Below are 22,401 nucleotides of genomic sequence, written 5' to 3' on the forward strand. Positions count from 1 at the left end.
TTCTTGTCTGGTTAGAAAACATTAAATACTTCAAAAACGCAGTCCGTGTCAAAACTTTATTTCTAGATTTGGTGTTTATTTTTTCTGTGTATGAATTGATTTAATCCTGCAAATGAACTCTTGAAAAAATAAACAAAAAGGAACGTACGTAATGCTCTTATCTCATTTTTATTGCAAAGCTGTCATATCCCAGTCAACATTAACAAACTATAGAAACAGACCTGAAAAGAATTGAGGCAAAGCCTGATTTATTTCCCTACAAAGAAGAGAATTACATCATTTTTAGAAAGTTCTCAATGGCTTCGTTCACTTTCTCCAGTTCAGTTTGGCTCTGCCGTAGCTGTGGAGAAATAAAAGGTGTTATTTACCCAGAATCAACGTGCTGCACAGCCTGAGAAAAAAAAAACACTGCAGTTCAATTTCTTTTTCCCACCTTTTCAGCATCCTGTTCCTGTACCTTCACTGGCACCTTTTTCACGTAGTCGCTCTTCATCATTTTCTCTCTCAACTTCTCCATCTGTTTCTCCAAGTCACTTTTTTTAGTCTTCAGCTTTGAAACTTCTTTCTCCACATCGATCAAACCCTGGGGAAGAAAATGGCCACGGTTACATGATCTTTTTTATTCGTAATTAAATTATTCGTAATGAAAGTGTTCCGTTTCTTGTTCACATACATAAATTAAATAGTAATTCCCGAATTGAGGTTGACATGAAACAATTGGTTTATTCCGCTTTAGGTCGGGGGTTGGGAAGGGCTCAGATTGGACAGAGGGAGAACGAGACGTGTGACTTCTATCAGGATAAATCAAACAAACCTTTTCTTTTCGGCTACAACATAGAAGACCACATGAGAACTGTTTAATCTTTTATTGTTATTGTAGTTTTGAAGCAGCAGCTCAACAATAACACACCATTTTGCTTTGCTCTGCAGAGTAGAAGAGAGAGAGACGTCCGTACTTTGGTCAATCAAAGCCAGCAGTTAATGCTACAGCTGTTCTACAGGACGTAATCTTGCTTCGTAACAACAAAATGTCCTCAGGTTACCCAGGGGTGCTCAAAGCATGTTCAGAGTCTCCATAGAAACTCATGAAGGCCTGGGAAGAATGAGCAGCCTGCACAGAAATTAATCTTTGGACCATCTTGTAGGAGTGTGCTATCTAAGGAACCTTAAGATTAGATTACCATTCAGGCTGCTACTTACTATATATAACGATTATCACAATTTTAATGATCATCATAATTTGAGGCATCTTTACCCACCTATTCAGGGTTTCTTTTTTTTTCCCCTCACTATGTGGTTATTTCATACTTTTAAACAAGGTATATTTGTCAGTATCCATTAATTAAAGTAACCAAACAAAGGTATCAACATTATCTTTTATTTATGTCAAATCTAACAATACAAAGGAAAAAATAACAAGCTTATTCAGTAAAAAATAAATCAAGTCTTCCAAATGTCAAAGAGCTGCATAAATCCCATAACAAACTAAATATTTTGCTATCCACTTTCGTTACGTGAAGTAATCGTAACTGAATCGTACTGTTTATAATGTCTATTAATAGAACAATCAATGCATTGACACACTTCTACCGTCATGTTGTGAACCACTACAATATCTTCATGAGAATGTTAAAAAAAAAAAAAAAAAAAAGAACGAGTAAAGACCCAATGTGTGTTTTAACTGACAGAAAAACACCCACCTTGAGTAAAAGGTTGACGGTGCACCTGTCAGACGCGATGGCCACAGCACAGCCTTGTGGAACGGCCTGGTTGGACGTCAGAGGAACGACTGCCTGAGAGTAAGACAGGGTTTCAATCTGCAGACTGTATTTCTGCACCATGGAGGCCGTCTCTGAATCACTGCACTGCAGGTAGCCTACGAGGAAAAACAAATGAGACACATTTAAAAACAAAGAACTGCAGCTTTGCAGTCCCTGTGTGTGCAACTATTCATAAATCACTGAGTATCTGGGATAGTGATGCAGTTCTATGTAAACGTTTACATTCTCACCCTATAATAACATTGACTAGCTTAACAGGCTGAACACAAACTGATGTGAGAACTCAAATATTTTGATGAACAAATTTTAGGAAACTAATGTAGATTTTTTAGATATTATATCGGACACATTTGGTGTAAATTTGATGAACACTGCTTTCATTTAGTTTAATCCAGCATTAAAGTTGCATTGTTAACTTTACACTAGTGCCGTTTAAGATTTAAAGAAGCATAAAGTAAATAATTACATTCTAAAACAAAAGAAGTGCATATGAAGGCGTGCAGTGTTTAGTGGTGGGATAGCGTGTAGTCTTACAGTCGGCTCTGGCCTTAACCAGGTTATAGTCAGCACGGAGCGAACGGATCGTCTTCACCACAGTCATGATGAACTCCATGTCTCGGTCCACTTCCTCGCTGTTCCAGCAAAACTGCAACAAATCACACAAAGGTTCGGTGCTTCTCACATTAAAAAACAATCCTAAAATAATAGATGAACCTGTTTTTTGGTTTTAGTGTTTTTACATGACTAAAGTTTAAGTCCACCCTAAAACCACTTTTTCTGCTGAATACATATAGGATTAGGTATGAAGTAAAATGAAATCAAATTCATTTTAGTTGAGGGGCCAAATACAGGCCAGTTTAATCGTAAGTGGGCCACAGATTATAGGCGGTAAAACAAGCAATTTTAGCATTTAATTTAATTTGGAGTAAAATGTCAGGAAAATTATAGGATTTTGGAAAAAATTACAATTTGAGATTAAAAAGGACTTACATCATGTGATATAGGCATGGGACAACTGAGCCCTGTAAAAAGAATTGTAAAGTTTCATGAAATTTGTGTATTTGGTGGTAATGAGATTTGAAAATCGAGTCATGTTTTCACTGTCATTTTTACTTTCTCCTGCGGGGCCGAATGGGGAGCTTTAAAGGGCCGGATTTGGCCCCCGAGCGTTGAGTTTGACACGTGGTCTAAGTATTTTAATTTAGTGTATTTAGTTGTGAAATGTCAGAGTGACTACTCTCTACGGGTTGAACACCGGCTATTACAATGGAATTTTGCTATTGGCTGAGATTATTTCAGTAGGTCAGTGAGGTCACCAAGACTGTTGGCCCCGCCCCTCCTATAAAAGATGGTAGGAGGGACTGGTTTCCTCCTGTTACAGCACTCTGAGTATTGATTGAAAGCTCCATGTGGAACTGTGCAGCGCTGTGGAGGCGGGGCTACTGTGACTGGGTGTGTCTTAACTACTCTAGGAGAAACGCCCATAATCATGGCATTTTTGAATTTCCCCTAAATTGATAGCTGTCATCCCTGTTTCTACACTCACCTCCTCCCTCTCGGGGTAGGATGTGATGCAAATGCTCGGTGGGTCGGACTCAGGCTGTCGCCGTGGTAACCTCTGGTAGAGCTCCTCGGTGACAAAGGGCATAAGTGGAGACAAAAGGCGCAGACCAACTTCTAGACAGGTGTAAAGTGTCTGTCTACACACTCCAGCTTGCTGCTGGCTCACACTGTCATCTTCTGCTTTACTGAAGACTGGCTTCACACTTTCCTGGTTAACAAGAACACTTTGTTAAAATTCTTTCAAAGACATGAGGAAGGGAAAAAAAATGCTGTTCGTTGGAAAAAGTAGCAGACATGTTCAGATCTTTGTTCTCAAAGTTTCTTACAAGGTAGACGTCACAGAGCTCGTACAGCCAGAAGTTGTAGATGGAGGTGGTGATGGTTGGAAAGTCATAAGCCTTGAAGGCAGCGTCACAGAGCGAAACAGCAGCGCTCAGTCTGGACAGAATCCATCGGTCTGATACGCTCTCTTCTCCAGACAACTGAAGGAATCAAAAGACAGAGTTTCAGGAAATAATCTGTTGTCCAAACACCAAGAGTTAATGCAGGCCAGTCTAGGGCTGTGTTTGAAATAGCACACTCCGAACTATACACTACAAACTCAATGAGTAGAAACCGTCCACTATATACTATAAGTATAAATAGGATGGTTAGGATGATATGAGCTTTCCCACTGAAGAATACTTCAAAGTTTCCCAAGATTCATTTGGAACCTACAACAAGAAAAACCTGAAGCACATTGAGGCTAAATATCGCCGTTGATTTGAAGTGAGAAAGTGGCCAAGTAGAATATCAACATGTGCTCATTTGATTCATAAAACTCATGGAAACATTTCATACCAACATTTCAGAGACCCATCCATTGTGCTACGGACAAAACTTCCGGTTAACTTCGTAGTACATTAGTATGCTATTTCGAACACAGCCTATAGGTCTATCCATCAGGAAAGACTCAGAGTCAAAGAGTTGTCCAAGTTGATCGCTCACCTGGGCTTTTGCTGATGGTACAAAGTTGTCTCCCAGTGTCTTCATGGTGAACTTTACAGCATTCCACAGTTTGTTACAGAAGAAACGGTAACCCAGGATTCGGTTAACGTCCAAGTTAATGTCCCTGCCTGAGGAAAAACCAGCAAAATCAAACTATTTGGTAACTATGATAGTCATTATTTTACAAAAGAAACTGAGTGAGATTGATGATGATAATGTAAGTATGGAAAGAAAAGAGCACAAGTTCACCTTGGCTGGTGTAGGCACACAATGCAAACCGTAGAGCATCTGTGCCACATTCAGGGATGCCACTTGGGTAGTCTGACTTCTGGCCCTGCTTCGCCTTCTCCGCCTCCAAAGGATCCAAGTTGCTTTCCATCAACTGGGCATGTAGACCCTGGAGGACGGGGGAAGGCAGGAAAAGACGAGTGTGTTCATTATTTTTCTGTTAAGCTGCTAATGAAATCACACTGTAATGCAGAGAATGTATGGAGCAATGTTCAGATAACGACAAGGTCTTCAGTGCCCTCTAGAGGACAGGTCTGCAGTGACCAACATTTCCTCCCACCCCCCAAGTTGGACAGAAGACTGATGGACTCAATAAAAGCTTGTTGAAAGTAGAAAAAGTGTTTAATAAAGATTAGACAACAGTGCAGTCTGCTGGGGGTTGGTTGCCATGTTAAATGAAACCCAAATGAGAGAAAAGAGGGTTGTGTGTCCTTGCAAGAATTACAGTGTGATGGGCTTTACCTCTAGGGAGATGCCACTAATGACATCTAATGGGTCAATGACATTTCCCAGAGATTTGCTCATCTTCCTTCCGTGAGCATCTCGCACAACAGCATGGAGATAAACCTTCAGAAAAATAATATGAAACGCTGTTAGCACCGAGTCATCACATCCGGTTATGTTAGGCGTTAGAGTGGGCGGGCAAAATGGGTCTCACCTCTTTGAAAGGCAGCTTCCCTGTCAGTTTGAGGCCCATCATCACCATGCGAGCGACCCAGAAGAACAGGATGTCATGGCCTGTTTCCAACAAGGTGCCAGGGTAGAAAACATTCAGATCCTGATTCTGAAAAGAAGAAAAAACAACACAGTTCAGGTGAATAAATTGTTGAAGTTTTTATCTGATAACAAAGCCTTAGTAGGTTCAGTGAACATATTGAGCTATTCATCAACAGAGATTGAGATGAAAAAAACCTTTTCTTTTAAAAAAAAAAAAAAAATTGCTATGTTTTTAAAAACAGCAATTAATCAGACGTCATGGTGAGAAACACGATTCATAAACGTATCACAGTCCTTATAATCGTAATGGAATCAAATTATGAGATGCCTAAAGATTCACATTTTTTGAAAAATGCAAGGTCGTCATAATGACACCAAATGCGTTTTGGGTGTCAAAATCGTGCCTCACGCCCATAGTTGGACACTTGTGCACATTGAATCAGTACGCTTGTCACCAGCGTCGAAGATGCTCAGGACAAGCTTCCAAACAAGTTGGGAAGGGAGCGCGTTGAGGGGAGGGGCTTCTCTGATGCTGGTGGTGTTCATACAATGGATGATATTGTGATGATCAGTTACGTTCAGAATTCACCTCGTGACTGTGAAGTGGTGGGGAACATTGTGTTGAGAAGGCTGTTTCCGGTCAGATGTATTTTTGTGTGATGTTAGAGGGCTATAGAGAAGTGCGGTTGAATGGAGAATAAAGTTTGGAGTTCCTTGCTGAACACGCCGCCTCCGACCCCTCGTTCATCGGCTCTACATTATCCAGAGAGTGGCTTGGCTTTATTAGAGCCTTGGCGCCGTTTCTGGATTCACCAGAGCTGCGCTCGGACAAGAGTGGCTTTCAGCGCTACTTCTGTCTCTCCCAGGCCCAGTTTGACGACCTGCTGACCAGTATCGGCGCTCGCATCTCCTACCAGGACACCAACTACAGGCACTCTATTCCAGCAGAAGAGTGCCTGTCCATCTGTCTACGCCTCCGGTTAGTGTTTTTTTTTCATTATTCTGAATACATCACGGTTGGTGAACGCTCCCGATTGGTCGACGCGCCACAAAATGCCCCAAAAGTTCACGAATGCCAACTCCAGTGTCGGCCGTGTTGGAGGTGCCGGACGCACGTCAAAAGCTTTAAATCCCAAAACACACAGCGTCCGCCGTGCGAAAAGCGGACCTCCGACGCTCCCTAGAAGCGCGCCCACCATATATTTTCGATGTAAACCTGATGTTGTCGACGCTTTGGACGCGTTTGGTGTGAACGTGCCATAAATGGATTTAAACACTTTGTTTTGCTGCTTTTTAACATTTACTGTATTTCTTTGTTTTTTGGTTCAAACATGCCCTTTGGATTTCTGGTCAACTTCTTCCTAAAATAATGTCAAGTTAAGACCAACATTATTTTGTTTAAAAGGAAACTAAATTTGTAAATATGCTATAATTTTTTTTACTGAATTTAAAAAATGAATAGGCAGAATTTTGTAAACATTAAAAAGATGTCTACTACGGTTCATCGTGTCTTTACTCCTTTTAGAAACATAATTCTGTAATAGCTGCCTAGTAACAAACAGGATTAGTAACAAAGCTCTGGTTTTCCACTCACTGATTCAAATACAACCAACTTTGCATTCAAACTCCCTTATAATATACATTTATATATCTAAAGCTCTCAGTGACGTTATGATAATAACTGCCTCATTGTGAGAACCACTGGCTTTAAATGTTAAAATGCAACAGGAGACGATCCTCTGCAGACAGAGCTGACTTTTGTTCTTACCTCATTCGGCCACCCAAAGATGGAGAATGGGAAAATTCCAGATGAGAACCAAGTGTCCAGGACATCCTCATCTGAAACAAGTATAAAAAGTGTTGAAATCTGGAGGTGAGTGAATATAAACGTTAGCATGCTTGAGACAAATGAACAAATGTGAATGAAAGGTACCTTGTTTTAAAGTGATTTTATCAGTAGACACGTTGAAGCGCTTTGCCGCCTTCGCTCTGGCTTCTTCCTCTGATCTCCCACTCACCCAGTAATGACCGTCAATGTCCTGGAGGGTAACACATTACAAAAGGAAATAAATCTCAGAAACAAAGACATTCACAGTCCGGATGCAAACCGCTTTCATCCCTCATCAGAAAAGCCTCCGGAACTTGATAATAATGATAGAAATCATCTCACCTCTCCTTGATTCACTGAGGGATCATCAACAGTGACGAAGTAAGCGGGGATTCTGTGCCCCCACCACAGCTGGCGAGAGATGCACCAGTCCCTGAAAGGAAGACGGATGGCTTCAGTGCAAGGCAGAACTCTGCATATTAATATTCACAATTTGCTGCTTCGTGGAGCTGAAATCGTTTGTTGGTAATTGATCAGATGATGACAAAAAAAAGTTACCTGACAGTTAATTTATAAATCAGTTGAACATGAGTAATCCTTTTCAAAAAAAATTAAAAAGAGTGCAGTTTCTGCCTCTGAGAATCAGCCACACAGGACTTATAGCCAAAGACTAAAGAACTTCATCACAATTATTCTACCATCAGTTATAGGATGCTTGAATAAACAGTTTTGCTGATAATAATTGATTTCCCTGTTGAGGTTGGAACAAAGTTTTGCAGTGACACCTTTCATTTTTGATGAATGGTTTGATTCCTGCTCTTTTTTTTTTTTTATAACTTGTCTTTTCACTTGGTAACACTTTTTCTTGTACGTATTTCTCTGAGTACGGTAGGTAGAGTAAGGTAGAACTGTAATAAACACACACTAAAGCAGTGTTTTTTTAACCTTGGGGTCGTGACCCCACGTGGGGTCGCTTGGAATTCAAATTAATTGTAATTTAAATGTTTTAATTGATTTCATTCTTTTCAAATTACCGGTAAACCGCCACACACAATTTCAAACAATTGTATTATACACTTTCTCAAATAGAATAGAATAAAATTTGCTTTTGCCGCAACAATTAAAAAAAAAAAAAGAGCAGACAGTAAGAAACAAATAAATACCAACATAAGATAATAGTGCAAAATGTAAGAACTGTAGGGCATACATAAATTAAAAATTAATAAATATATAAATCTAGTTCAAATAAAATGCTGTATAAGAATATCTGAGTTGGTGCATCTTGTTGCTGTGTGCACTAATCCGGGCTACTTTCTATTTGTAACACATTATAACAAACAGGATCAAAAACTAATTCTAGAAAAAGAAAAATGGCACTGTGGCGTCGCCAGAAATTTGTAATACAAAAAACGGGCTCACGACCTAAAAAAAGGTTGTGAACCACTGTTGTAGGTCTGATCACTAACAATAAATCTCCATACAAAGAAGTTCAGATATTGACAGCATGGTGCAGTGCCAAATTGCCAACCCTGTCCTTCTCAACAGCAGGAAGTAACCATTGACTTCTGAAAGCGTAACGTCGTACACAGGTATCAGCATCAATGAAAAGAAGTTGAAGCAAGTGAAGGATTTCCAGTTTCTTTGAGGTCACACCTCAGAGAGCCTGAGCTGGATGGGAATACAGCTCACACTGTTCCAAAAGCTCAGCTTAGTCTCTTCTTCCTGCAGACTGAGACCAAACAAGCTCCATCCGGCAACACTGATAAACCCAGACTGCTGCACAATAGAGAGAGTCCTAAAAGACTGGTGTTAGTTTCCTGCTTTTAACTAAGTGGGTTAATGGATTTGCTCAACATCCCACACTGATTGCCCACAGTGGTTTGAAACCAGCAACCCTGTGGCCACGAGACTGCTTCCTTAACCATTAGACTACCACTGGCCCTAATAAGAAAACACTGCAGCGGGTCGATAAGACGGCTCTGTGGATTGTTGGCTCCACCACTCCAGTGTCTTCACCACATCTGCTCACATAGTTTCACATTTATTAGTTGTAGGTATTGTTTTATTTTAGAAATTTCATGACAACTTTGCAATAACAATAAAGTTTCTTCTTCTTCTTGTACCTGATAACATTGGTCAGTTTACGCATGCGTTTACTATGTTTTTAAAAAACAAAACACTTTTTTGGTTAAAAAAAGCAAGCAAAGCTTGGTTTTCAGATTTCACAACTACCGAAGTGACAAATTTGGTGCTCCATCAATGTACGTATGTATATATGCATGAGGACTGAAGGCTTTTCAGCATGTTTTAATTTAACACTGTAAGAAAGGATGTTTTAATGAGAAATGTAACAAAAAGACAAAGCTTGTGGTTGTTGTACCTTAAAAGCAGAAGAAAATTAACGGACAAAAAAAAAAGCAGGGAGCTACCTGATATTGTCCATCCAGTTGAACCACGTCTTGAGGTGGTGGTCGGGGATGATTTTGAGCCTTCCTTCTCGGACTGCATCAGCAGCCTGTTTGCCCATATCTGTGCAGCTCACATACCACTGAGGTTTCAGCAGTGGCTCCACAATATCCTTAGATCGACTGATAAGAGTGAAAACACAGCAGAATTTAATGCTAAAAAATACACGTCCTTAACTTGAGTGCATAAATTGATTTCACCTGCAGACTGGGACAACCATGGGGTTGTCTTTGGTCTCTTTAAACTGGCCTCTGTCCTTCAGCGCCTGCAGCACAGCTTTTCTGGCCTCAAAGCGTTTCATGCCCTAAGGGCCAGACAGAGGGGTTACACTGAGCTCACTCTGAGCGTCATACAGGAAATGATGAGACACTGTACCAGGAAAGGAGGAGGCACATTGATGAGCAGGCCACTCTCATCCAAGATGTTGATGAAGGGAAGATTGTGTCTCACTCCAACCTCGTAGTCATTGTGGTCGTGGGCAGGGGTAATTTTGACAGCGCCTGAGCACAAAATGTTGCAGTGGAATCAATGTTTGTTAAAAAAAAAGGACTATTACTTATTCTAATTGCATATAATGAACAATTATGACCAGCAGACAATGCCACTGCTTTGAATATCAATCCCTTACCAGTGCCAAAGCTCATGTCCACAAAATCATCAAAGACGATGGGCATTTTGCTGTCAGAGAAGGGGTGCAGCACCATTTTCCCCTTCAAATGCTGATATCTGGGGTCAGCAGGATGGACAGCTACAGCTGTATCGCCGAGCATAGTCTCAATACGAGTCGTGGCCACAACTACCTCCTCATCTATGGCCAATGGGGAAAACAAATAAATTAACCAGAAAAACCACCCATACGGGCACCCCCGGTTCATAACGATAACATTCAATGCTGTAACCTGACATACCTGAATCAACCACTTTGTAGGCAAATGAAACCAGAACCCCAAATTCCACTTTTTCCTTGTATCCAGGCACAGGCAGCAGAGTTCTGCCAGTGAGCTCCTTTTTATCCACCTGAACAACAAACAGCACATTTAGCCACATAATGAGATTGCTTAGCACTGTTAATGTATGCAATACCTTTCTCAACATTTGCCTTAGAAAATCAATTCTAAAATAATAAAAAAAAATTGTCCAAACTGTAAGTGTATCCCATCTTGAATAAACAGACTTAGCTCAACAAAGTTTCATAACATCTTATTTGGAGGTAACTTATCAACATAAATGACAAAGAATGTACAGGTGTGTACACCTTATCATCAACACCCAGTTTTTATTCAATTATTAACAGAGAAAAGTAGATGGCTACATTTGGGAACTTGTGCTGTGATAGAAAAAGAAGTTAAACTAATGAGGACTGGTTGAATATTTAACCAAAAGCCTTTTAATTTAGACAGTCTTACCTCGATGTCAGAGATGGCAGAGTTAAGGGTGCAAGACCAGTTGACCAGCCTTTTACTCCTGTAGATCACTCCCTCTTCATGCAGGCGGATAAAAGCCTCTTGAACAGCGTAGGAGAGTTTCTAACGACAATAAGAGAGATGTTAATTCAGGCACAAAAAAAAAGAGTCCATCTTTGAATTTTGTTCTGGAACAACAGAACACTTACATCGTCCATAGTAAAGCAGGCTCGGTCCCAGTCCAGGGAGGAGCCCAGTTTTCTCAGCTGGTGGTAGATGCGGTCTCCCTTCCTACAAAAACACAAAAGAATCCATGCATCTTGTGTTTCTTCTCAGTGATTTGTTCTCATTCCGTCTGCTCCGTTACTGCCCTTCTACTCACTCGTTCTTCCATTTCCAGATCTCCTGAATAAAGCTGTCTCTGCCCAGATCGTGGCGGCTCAACCCCCTCTCTCTCATTAGCTTTTTCTCCACCACCACCTGGGTGGCAATGCCAGCATGGTCGCATCCCGGGTTCCACAGCGTGGTCTCACCTCGCATCCTGTGCCTGGACAAACAAAGACAATTATCAGCATAAAACAAAGTAAAATGTCACAAAGAAACCAGATGAACTGTAGTTACCATCTAGTCAGTGTGTCCTGAATGGCGTTGGTAAGGGCGTGGCCCAGGTGAAGAGATCCTGTCACATTAGGTGGAGGGATGCACATCATGAAGACGCCCTTAGGGTTCTCCTCACTAATGTTCCTCTGATAAAAAGGTAATAGTGGACAGAAAAGTTATTAAAGACAAACCTGAGGAGCATTTTCACCATTCTATAGGATAAACTCCCTCACCCCGTACTCCGGTTTGAAGAATCCCTGCTTCTCCCACCAGGAATACCAGGCAGCCTCCACATACTGAGGACTGTAGGAGTCAGGAAGTGAACTGACAACATCTGAAACCACGACAGCAAAAGGAAAAGCTTGGAGAAGTCAAAAAAAAAAGCCAGCCTCACACAACGTTAATTCTAGTCGTACATAATAATACCTAAACGGGTACAAATCATGTCCATTTCTATCCAATGCATGTTGATTAAATAAACAAATGTATTCCATCAAAAAATTTGAGTGTTCCTTGATGTCCTTGACCATAATGCAGTCTCACATTTTATCTACATACACAAACAGTTTCTGTGTTTATGTACCTATGTTTATTTTAATTGTCGAACAGGCTTGTCCTTGGCCATGTCGTCATTTTTTTTGTCTCAAAAGGACATTAAAAAAATCTATTAATGTTCACCATCCCTCCTTATTAATATATTTTCAAAAATTGGCAACCATTTTCGATCTTAATTGCAGTTCAGATTGTTTTTACAAGCAGACTTTCAATTTTCATTGTCAGTCAATCTAAAAAAAACTTTCACTTAGAGGAGAGATGGTGGTGCTCCTTAAAAAACTTTTTTTTTTTTTTTAAATAAAAGCATTTCCTTAAAAAACTGAGTATTTGCTCCTTTTTGCACTATGAAAGTTAATTCTTCTTTGACTAAAGTAAACAAAAAATACCTTTTTTTTCTCCCAGTGGAGTCTGGATGTTGTATGTAATCACCCCCAACTCCTTTTTCTCAGGTTTGGCCTTTTTCTACAAATTAGTTAAAAAAAATAAAATATTTAAAAAAGAAAAAGAAAAGATGAACTATTTGCATTAAAGAGATTTTCCGTTAGGAGTTTAGGGGCATCTGTACCTCTGCTGGAGGCTGTGAACTTTTCTTCGCCTCCATTTCTTTTTTCTGTTGGAACTTTTCCAACTTCTCTCTCTTTTTTGCTTCCTTCTTCAGTTGAGCTTCTGTCTTTGGTGCGCCTGAAACAAGATTTTGAAAAGATAGCATAAGTCCTGCTAATGCTAACAACTGCTACAGCCTTGAATGAGTTCTAGGACATTCTTACCATTAGCTGTAGACTTAGCAGAATCAGCAGCAGGACCAACATCAGCAGTTTTTGTGTTTACAGGAGCGTTTGGTCTCTGAGTGACGGGCTCCATCTTCTCACACAGCTTGACTTCGCCCAACACGTTCAGGAACTGTGGTTGATTGATGCAGGTTGTGAACCATCTGGTAACGTTGGTCACAGCCTTCCTGTCCGATTGCTCCAATGACTGGAGATGAGAAACATATTTAATTGGGAGCATTAAGATGACAAAACATGCACACACAACACTTACGTATTTAAATGGTAGAAGAACAGCTGCTGCTACAGCCATATCAGCCACGGTAATGCTCTCCCCCACAAGGTAGGTTCTTGGTGCCAAAGCCTGATCAAGAACCTTTAAAACACGCATCAGCTCTGCTCGCGAACTCTGATGAAGCTGAAATAAAAAAACACACAAAATTGGTGTAAAGAAAAGGAACATCACATGTACGCCATTGAGGATATGAAAGAATTTGGGTACCTTCTTATCCATTCCTCCCACCCCAATCAGAGGAAATACCACAGCGCAAGATACTGGCATTAGCTCGTTTTCTGCAAAACTGAGCCACTGCCACACCTGGCTTTGCTGCTTTAGGTCTGACCCCACCCTCTTCCCCTGAAAAGCCAAATACCAAGACACAGCAGTAGACCCACACAGGACGGAGTCAGGACCCCCAGTGCCCAGCACCAGGGTGGGTCTGCAGCGAGCATTCAGCGACCCAGGAGGGTTTTCTGTGAGAACACGGGGGCGGGAGGATGGATTAAACTCTGCAGCTATGAGAGGCAAGAGGCTTCTGAAGTCATCAGGGTGATGGGTCACGTATAGAGTCGCCATCTCTGGAAGAGACATTTAAAAGACACTGAAATACTCAAATTCCTTCATAGTGTAATCACCATGCTTCACTATTGTTGTATGATGGCCCACTGCCACCTCATACCTCAGATTTTAAAGATTTACATTATATACACAATGGAGCTTCACTTTGACATCATGAAGCCTTACCAACTCCTTACCATCTGTTTTTCTAATCAATTTCCGGCAATAGATGTATTCTCATTCAAAGACTACCTTTTTACAAATGTTCATTTAATATGACAGTATACTCTCCCATCTTAAATGGCATTAGCTAAAATAAAACCAGCTCAGAAAGGTGACGACCTCTTATTGTACTTTTAAATAGATGGTTCTGTGAATGTAATACATATATGTAAAATACCCAGCCCTAGTTTAACCAGTTTCAACTAATGACAGCTTGCTGTTAATTTTGATTGATTTATTACGGCGTTGAAATGAAAGAGAAACCAAGCTCGTTGTGCAGTTGGATCTGTGCCGACACTGCATTCATATTATTAATTAAGTATTTTAATATGCGTCGCTGTTCAATGTTCTGAAACTAGTGAGAATTCGTAGTTTATATTTATTAAATGGTGAATGTGGGTAACATCGTAATGAGTGAATTCTCTGTGTTGTCTTGATGTTAAACCTCCATCGCAGCCACCTGTCAAACACCGACATCAACTGTTATCGGAAAGGCTAGTTAGTTAGCTTCAGCTATTCTGTCCAACTAAAACTTTATTTTTCCCAGACCCTCTGTGATTTGTATCCTGCAACTCTGCGTTACAGTGAATCTACGGAACGTTTAAAGGAAACCTAATAGGGAAAGTGGTAATAACCTGTAAACAATGAGGGAAACGTACCTGTGAATGAGCGGCTAATAGACGTCAGCTTAGTTAGCGAAGATGCACACACGTGAGCCCGTCACCAGCCTAGCCGACTGATGACTGATGCAAGTCGCAGAGGGAGACAGTTCCGGGTGTCACCGACGCTACTTCCGGTGCAAACAGGAAGTCAACAACACCGCTATCAACAACAAATCAGATTAAAACATACTATTAAATTCCCCCTTTCGTCAAGGATTGCATTTAACTTTATTGTTTATTACTGTGTGGGGTTTTTTTTAATCTGTTTTTTTATATTCTAAATAAATTACATCTTCATTGATATTTGTTTACTATCGTTTCTTTTTAATGTGATTTTCTTTTCTTTTTTCAGATGTGCACACACGGTATTCCCTGTTTTTTTTTATTTTTTGTTTTACATCAGTGTTAACCATAATATTAATTCATCTTAAATGACATGAACAAATTATGAGTTTGCGTTAAGTTGCTGTTCCTTTGGCAAGTTCAGAATTTTGGTATTTTGTAGTAAACCGTGAAATGCCGTATTTGTTTTGTTTTGTTTTTTGTAGGAGTCAATTTAAAAAAAACAAAAAAAACAAACACATACTATTAAAAAAAATATTGAAAGTCAATAAGTAGGTAAATAGTAACAAACAAGACTGGATATTTTTCTTTCTACAAAATAATTATGTATATTCGAAGAAAAAAATTATAATGAAGACTGTCTTTTTTGTTATCATTAGCATGCTTCCATTCCTTTCACACTTTCATTTTGGTCAGTTTTACAGGGTGCTCCAGCCTCTCCATCGTAGTTTGCCTTTTAAATGTTAATTAATTTTATTTAAAAAATGACTAAAAGTCCAGAAACAATATTTTCCTCACACAGTATTTACACCTGCTGCAAGTTTTAGGTCTAATTTACCCAATTTCATGTTTATTTGTGTTTTTTTAAATTGTGTTACAACCAGGAAAACTGTCCTGGGTACAAATCTACAACGTTCTATCTTTCATGCAACATTGCCAAACACCACTCAATAAAGGCTCAACATTGGACTAGTTAAAATTTCACATAATATCAGTTATCTGGGTGGATTTCTGCTCAATTGTGTGTGTAAACTTTACCTCGTCTTCCCTCTCTCAAAGTCACTGATTGATACCTGATCCATTTCACCATAATATTAGTAGAATTAGAACTAGTGATAATTTTGACACTAAATGTACTACTAATAATCATAATAGCAAATTTCAATCAAATTGGGTTGACAACTCTTTCATTGCTTCATTTCACTTTGCTCGGCTAGTTTAAACACCAAATGCAATACTATCCGAGTCTAATGCTAACTCAAGTAGAGGGGGAAATTGTATTGGCTATGAAATACCATGGAGCAGAACAATTAAGCAAAATAATGAATAAACAGATGGACTGGCATCTTGTCCAGGGTGTACCCCTGCCTAATACCAATGAAAGCTGGAGATGGGCACCAGCAGACCCTAGCAACCCTGAAAATAGGGAGCAAGCGGGTCAGAAAATGAATGGATCAATGAATAAACATGGCACTCAAGTACTGGTCGTCAGATACATACAAGATTACAGGAAGGGGAAAAGAACACAACAAGACATTTCTTAAATTTTATTAGGTGTGTGCTAATGCAATGGTTTTCAAATACAACATTTCTTCTTCTTCTGTGTAGTTTTACGGTGCTTGGCAACCAAGGCCAAGAGTATTACCGCCCATACTTCAAAATTTAAACACTGTAGATCTTTTTACAGTAAGTTAGTAACTATTAGATTTGAGAGTCTCTTAAGAAAAATAAATCCAGATTTTTTTTAACCAACTAAAATGACATCATATTCATACAAACTTACTTTTCCCATTCCCACAAACAAACAAACAAATAAAAATTATTCAGATCTTTCCCCAAAGAACCAACCCAATCCACCGAACACTAAATCTACAAGACCTACGACAAAACCACCTCCAAGTCGAAATCCTTTGAACACTCCATCCCCACTCCTCCAAACGAGCCTCCCCAACCCTCCACCCACTGTTAGTGCTTGACTTCCCATTTCTGATGCCACTGACCCCACATAGCCCCCGCTCTCCTTGCACAGCCCTCCTCCAAAGCGCTTCAAAACCCACCAAGCATTACCTATGGTGCCACCAAATATCCCCAGTGCATCTCCCATCAAAGTACCCGTGCCCATAACCCCTGTATAGCAGCTGTTTAGCAGGGCCCCAAGCATGGAAGAAGTGCAGTAATAAATATTGTAGAAGCCATTGTATCCAATTCCAAGTACAGTTTCAACAGCTGAGCACATCCCTGACAGGAGGTCGGAGGTCAAGAGGTAAAAAACGTTGCAGGTGTCTCCAGGCAAAGCACAAAGCACTCCAAGGTCTTCCTGGAGAACATAGACCACCTGAAACAAGAGCATAAAAGTGCCGTGAGGTTTGGGTTTTTTCTTAAAGTTTAAATAAGGAAGTGACCCAAAGGCGCTGCAGAGACTCAGAGTGAACCTAACCTGCAGGTCATACCTCATTCCAGTGTCAAAGAGAAGCAATCTGAAAAGAGGAGATCTAGGTGGGACATACTCATCACTATGCCAATAACTGTGGCTACAATGAATTATTCTTAATATCTATATATATTGTTTAAAAAGTTACATTTTTTGACAGACTGAAATATTTAATTTTAATGTATTTTAATGTAATGTACTATTTACATTTTTTATTTGTAATATTCAGCAAGTGTCTTTAATTTTGAGAATAAACCAATTTTTTTCTCACTGTAAAAAAAGTTTTTTTAAAAAACTTAGTTGTTTAAAAAACTTTAAATATGAGTATTTTATTTTGGATTATTGTCTTGTGTCATCCTTTTGTCGTCTTGTGCATTTTTTATGTAGTTTTGTGTATTTTATTTTGCTCATATAGTGTGTTTGAGTAATTTTCTGTGTTTCTGGACTTGTTTTATGAATTTATGCTCTCCAATTTCTGTGTTTTTGTTGTATTTTTTTGTTTTTGGAGTAGTTTGGGATATTTTTCAGTGTTTTTTAAGTAAATTTGTGTATTTCTGCCATTTAATTTTCCTCTCATTTTGTGTGTGTCTGTTTATTGATTTATTTATTTGTCATTTTGTGTGTTTTTTTACTTGTTTAATTTTTTATCCTTTTCTCCAATTTATGTGTGTTTTTTTTCCTTCTAATTTTGTGTTTTTGTAGCCTGTTATGTGGTTTGGCATATTTTTCAGTTCAAGAACTGTGAATAAAGATTGAATTTAGATATATTTTAATTACCTGTCCAGGAAACTCAGTGATTCTAGAGAAGATAGGGTTGAGCGGGGCTTTGAAGAGGTACAAGGTGGTGGCGAGGACGTAGACTATGGAGCTGCTTGAGTTTGTCTCCTGCTCATCATCCGTCTCAAGCTGAGCTGCGTCTGACCTGACAGCTCCTGATTGTATTTTCTTAGCCTGAGAGTCACTGCTGGTCCTCGACGCTTCTTGAGTGACATCCTCATCATCGTTTTCAGGATCAATGACTTTCTCCTGAGTTATTGATGACTCTCCGTCTTCGCTTGCATCTGTGTTCACGTCTGCATCGCCTCCTTCTTCACTAGCCTCGTCTGCTTCAGATTTTCTTATAACGTCCAGTTGCTCAATGTTGTTTAAATCTATTTTGGCAAAAAACGCTCCACTGTCTGCATCTCCACAGCCTTCAAAGAACAACTCTGTCACTCCCAGCACTTCCTCCAGCTCCTTAATGCTCACTGGCCTCAGCCCTTCTCCTGTCTCTTGGATTATGGCCACACTGAAGCCATCTTTCCCTTCTGGGGCAGAGCAGCAGACTGCAGACCACAGTGGGGTGGTCTGACACTGTTCTTCTCCATCCTCCGCTGCCCCAAAGCTTCCCGCCCCCATCAGAATGTAGAGGTCACCCTCTAAAGTGGTGCAGCGAGGATAGATGCTTGACTGGACCAATGTTGTGACTGTTGAGTCCCAGTTTTGAAATGGCGAGTCTGGGGGTGACAGAGCATGAGATGATCCCAGTCTGAGAAGAGCTGGTATGGCTACTTTTGAGTTGTGTACTGGTTCCTCTGGAATCTGACAGAAACACAAACAAAATCAACACATTTGTACAGTATGCTGTTTATAATAAGTTGTTTTTAAGTTAAAAATTAGTCAATTTTGTTGTATTGGATGAGTGTTTAGCAGAAGTGAAAGTAATGAATCACAGGTACTCATGTTGCTTTAGGCGTACTTGTACTTTTTTGAGTATCATTAATTTTACTTTTTAAAAAAGTAAAATAATTAATTTCTACACCCAACGGTTACTGAGCAAATTATTATTTTTTGTTTTAAAATAATCAACGGACATTGTTGAACTAAAAAAAAAATTAAGTGACCAGACAACAATCAAATGCATCACATCATAGCCGACCAATCAGATTAAACGTAACGCACCGCGCCACAACAGCATTGAATGCTGGGTATTTTCTCAATTTTAGAGTTCATAAAGGTAGCTATACTTAGAGCCTGATAGTTTTATTATTTTGAATTGAATTCATTGGTGTTATTTTATCTTGAAAAAACATTTTGACAAACCATTTGTTTTATACAGATGCCTTTGTAAAAAAAATAATTAAGTTACAATTGTGCAATTTATTTTTAAGTTTACATGTTAATTGTATGTAAGGGAACAATGGCAAAATTTCTTACCAAAAATAAACATGTGGGGTGGAAGAAACTTTTACTTTGAGTACTGTTTAATGGATCTACTTTTTACTTGTACTTGAATATTTTATATATGACTTTTTTGCACTTGTACTCAAGTACAATTTAATTCAAGCAACAGTACTTCTACTTGAGTAGGATAAATCAGTACTCTTTATACCTCCGATGTTTAGTAAGCCAAGCAGCAACCTGAAGGTTGGTGATTTAGTTCCCCACTTTCTCTTTTGTGAAGTTTTTGTTTATTTACATTTCATTCAAATAATACTCATTCTGCATTAATTTGCATCTGTTTCTCTTGGTGAGTTTCTGTCCATGCTCACTCAGAGTAAACCTAAACCTTCTTTACTTAGATATTACCATCCGAGAACAATTACTAAGATTAGGAATCCCAAACTGTGCAAGGGAAAAAAAAATATGAATGTTTTTGCAATATTAGGTTACAGTTTATCACAATGAATCTTTGAATAATAAACGCATTGTAAATAAGCAATAACCAAGTAGTAAAATATGCAATAACAATCTTCATTTCATTTGTTAAATAGTTAATCATTCCAGATTACTTTGTCTCGTACGCGCGATTACCTCATTATCCACTTTATTACTGAACTGCTACTGTCGTTATTATTTAGGGGACAACTTCCTGTTTAGTAGGTGAGGTGGCAGTTTTCAAGTGACATGTAAATAATGTGACCAATTTCTTAAAAAGTTTTTGTTTGTAGTAATTCATAAATTCTTTCACTAAAAAAATAAAGATTGTTTTATGTTCATTACAAGTGTATAGTTTATGAACAAAACTCTTATTTTGAAAGGCTAGAGCTGGACGTTGTAATTCTGCATCTAAGGCAATGACAGTAAACTGCATTTTAGAAAGTTGGGCCATCTGTTTACACTAAGAAAGCTAAGATCTTTATACACATTTTATCAAACAGGAAGTTGAACCCATAACTAGAAAGTAGCACCCCTGGAATAAGATGGATCTCACAATCAAAAACTCTGATCACATTAACACAATTAAAAAAAATTTTTAAAAAAAAACCAACAAAAAGTTAGAGTACAACATTTAATATTTTGAAGTTGAAACTTTTAGGAGCAAGTAACTCAAATCTGCTCCTAAGATATGTAACAGATAGCTCCAAGTGTTCCATCTTCATGGTGTGATATAAATTAACTATTTAATGCAGATTTACACACAGTTCCTTTAAACACAGTGACAGACGTGTCTTTACCTCAGGCTCTTTTTCTATTACTTCTTCTCCTTCTCTCTCCATCCATCCATGGCTGATATGGAAGGCAGAGTAGACAGCAGTGTCACAGGCCTGTCTGGTCAGAGAGGCAAATGTACGCCCCCCAGGCAGTCTGTGGCAGAGTGAGCTCAGCGACGGCCCCGTAGAGGCTCCCTGTGGAGGCGTCTGTCTGTAGAAGCAGCAGCTGCAGGTCTGCAAGTCGCCCTCAGAGCCATCCTCATCTGGACAGGACAGGCCTGGGCCCAGCAGTGCCAGCAGCCAGAGAGCTGCAGCTGCTGCACTGACAGCAGCAGCAGGACGCATAATGGAGGTGGAGATGTGATGAGCTCAGCAGATCTCCCCTCTCTCTCCCTTACTCACGCTCGGACAGAGCGAGAAGGAGAAGCTTATAAATTATCCAGTTTTTCCCCCCGTGTAGAGATGGAAAAAGATAAGTTGGCCAGCATTTGCTAGCTCGGCGTTTAAATCACCCACTCCACGCGTCGTCTTCCAGCATGTCTGCCTCCTTTGAGTCATCCACAGTTCTGCTTACTCCTTCATTACCTTTCACTGACAGCCTCAGCCCCTCCCTCCTCCACCCTCTGGCTGCACCTCTCCTTTACCCACACTCTGATGCTCTCCATGGCTACACCTACAACTCCCTGTTAAGTATACAAACGGAGCCCACACCCTTTCTTTCTTGCATTTACCTGTAAGTCCACATTCCTTTTAACAATGTTATATAATCTTAACTTGATTGACAAACCTGTGCTGCTCAGTAATCCTCCCAGTGCTGACTCTGGAAATCAAACAGTTGCTATAAATCACGAAGAGCAACTCATCGAAATCTAATGTGTATATATACACACACACACACACATATATATATATATTTTAAGTCTGATAATAGAATTGTCCAGTGTTCAGTTAACCTTTAAAACTGGGCCAATCACACACTCTTTCATAGCCAACGCCTTTTTAAATGTTAAGACAGGCCTGTTCAGGCCTGACATTGGCACTAACTGCAAATTGTAAAAGTCAGCATGAATTCCCACATTCCAGCATTGAATATGTGTGGGAAGGTGGAAATTTGGCAAGTATACTACATGTTGCTACAGAGCTCCAACCAACATCAGTCAAATCAAAAGAGCAACCAGGATTCCTGTACAAAAAAAGTCAAGCAAGCAGTCCAAAGTTGTGTAGTAGTAGTAGTAACCCAACAATGGCAGTAGTTCCTGCTCATAGTTTCAGAGCAGCACACACAGCTTAAAGAGAACAAAAAGAACACAGAGCTGTGCATTCTTCAGCCACTGAACAGTGTTGCACAGTGAAGCTCTGGAATGAATGTTAAAGGGTGTGATTTCGGGTGGGGCATTAATTCAGACTACAACATGTGTTTTAAACCTTCACATGTTTTAAATGATTGAATGTTATCAAAAAAACCAACAAAAGACTGTAATTGTTAGTCCAGTTCTGAGCTACGCAGCAGGAATGCTGTGTTTCTAAAAGTGCAAACTACTACACATTATTTCTCTGGCTTCACTTTGCACTTTAGCATTAAAGCACTTTAATTAGCACTTTAGCACTTTATAATCAACGATGTATAATCATTATGGTCCCAAAATTTCTAAGACTATCTTTTTTCTCAGCACTATATGTCACTTAGATTGTTCACGGTTGTTGTATGTTACCTGTCTTTTTTAATATGCCCTGTGTGTTTTATTCCTTTACTGATGTTTGTTTTATTATAACACCAACATGCAAATGAGGGAGGGGATGGAAATAATCCCTGTGGC

General features: G+C 39.5%; 2 protein-coding genes across 3 annotated transcripts; both read right to left on the reverse strand.

Annotated features, from left to right (window-relative positions):
* Positions 1-149: 149 nt before the first annotated feature.
* On the reverse strand, positions 150-14,706 carry LOC114478394 (valine--tRNA ligase-like). 2 transcript variants are annotated; one of them, XM_028471449.1, is made up of 29 exons: positions 14,675-14,706; positions 13,458-13,813; positions 13,230-13,373; positions 12,956-13,163; positions 12,754-12,869; positions 12,575-12,650; positions 11,867-11,967; positions 11,655-11,779; positions 11,416-11,580; positions 11,243-11,324; positions 11,037-11,156; positions 10,539-10,647; positions 10,259-10,438; positions 10,006-10,130; positions 9,831-9,934; positions 9,594-9,752; positions 7,507-7,597; positions 7,270-7,375; positions 7,105-7,175; positions 5,278-5,403; positions 5,082-5,186; positions 4,581-4,728; positions 4,332-4,459; positions 3,671-3,826; positions 3,328-3,552; positions 2,316-2,427; positions 1,701-1,876; positions 434-583; positions 150-340 (listed from the first exon to the last, which is right to left on the reverse strand). In XM_028471449.1, the coding sequence occupies exons 2-29, from the start codon at positions 13,809-13,811 to the stop codon at positions 272-274; spliced, it is 3,831 nt and encodes a 1,276-aa protein (XP_028327250.1). In that variant the 5' UTR covers positions 13,812-13,813; positions 14,675-14,706; the 3' UTR covers positions 150-271. The 2 variants fall into 2 exon arrangements, with proteins under 2 accessions (XP_028327250.1, XP_028327251.1); XM_028471450.1 differs by lacking the exons at positions 12,754-12,869; positions 12,956-13,163; positions 13,230-13,373; positions 13,458-13,813; positions 14,675-14,706 and having other exon boundaries at positions 11,867-11,969; positions 12,576-12,594.
* A 1,833-nt stretch (positions 14,707-16,539) lies between these two features.
* On the reverse strand, positions 16,540-21,201 carry LOC114478096 (uncharacterized). The gene is made up of 3 exons (XM_028470924.1): positions 20,609-21,201; positions 17,949-18,752; positions 16,540-17,075 (listed from the first exon to the last, which is right to left on the reverse strand). Exons 1-3 carry the CDS (start codon positions 20,927-20,929, stop codon positions 16,560-16,562), a joined length of 1,641 nt encoding a protein of 546 aa, XP_028326725.1. The 5' UTR covers positions 20,930-21,201; the 3' UTR covers positions 16,540-16,559.
* Positions 21,202-22,401: the final 1,200 nt, after the last annotated feature.

This window comes from Gouania willdenowi, chromosome 16 (assembly GCF_900634775.1).
Source record: "Gouania willdenowi chromosome 16, fGouWil2.1, whole genome shotgun sequence".
NCBI classification, from domain to species: Eukaryota; Metazoa; Chordata; class Actinopteri; order Blenniiformes; family Gobiesocidae; genus Gouania; species Gouania willdenowi.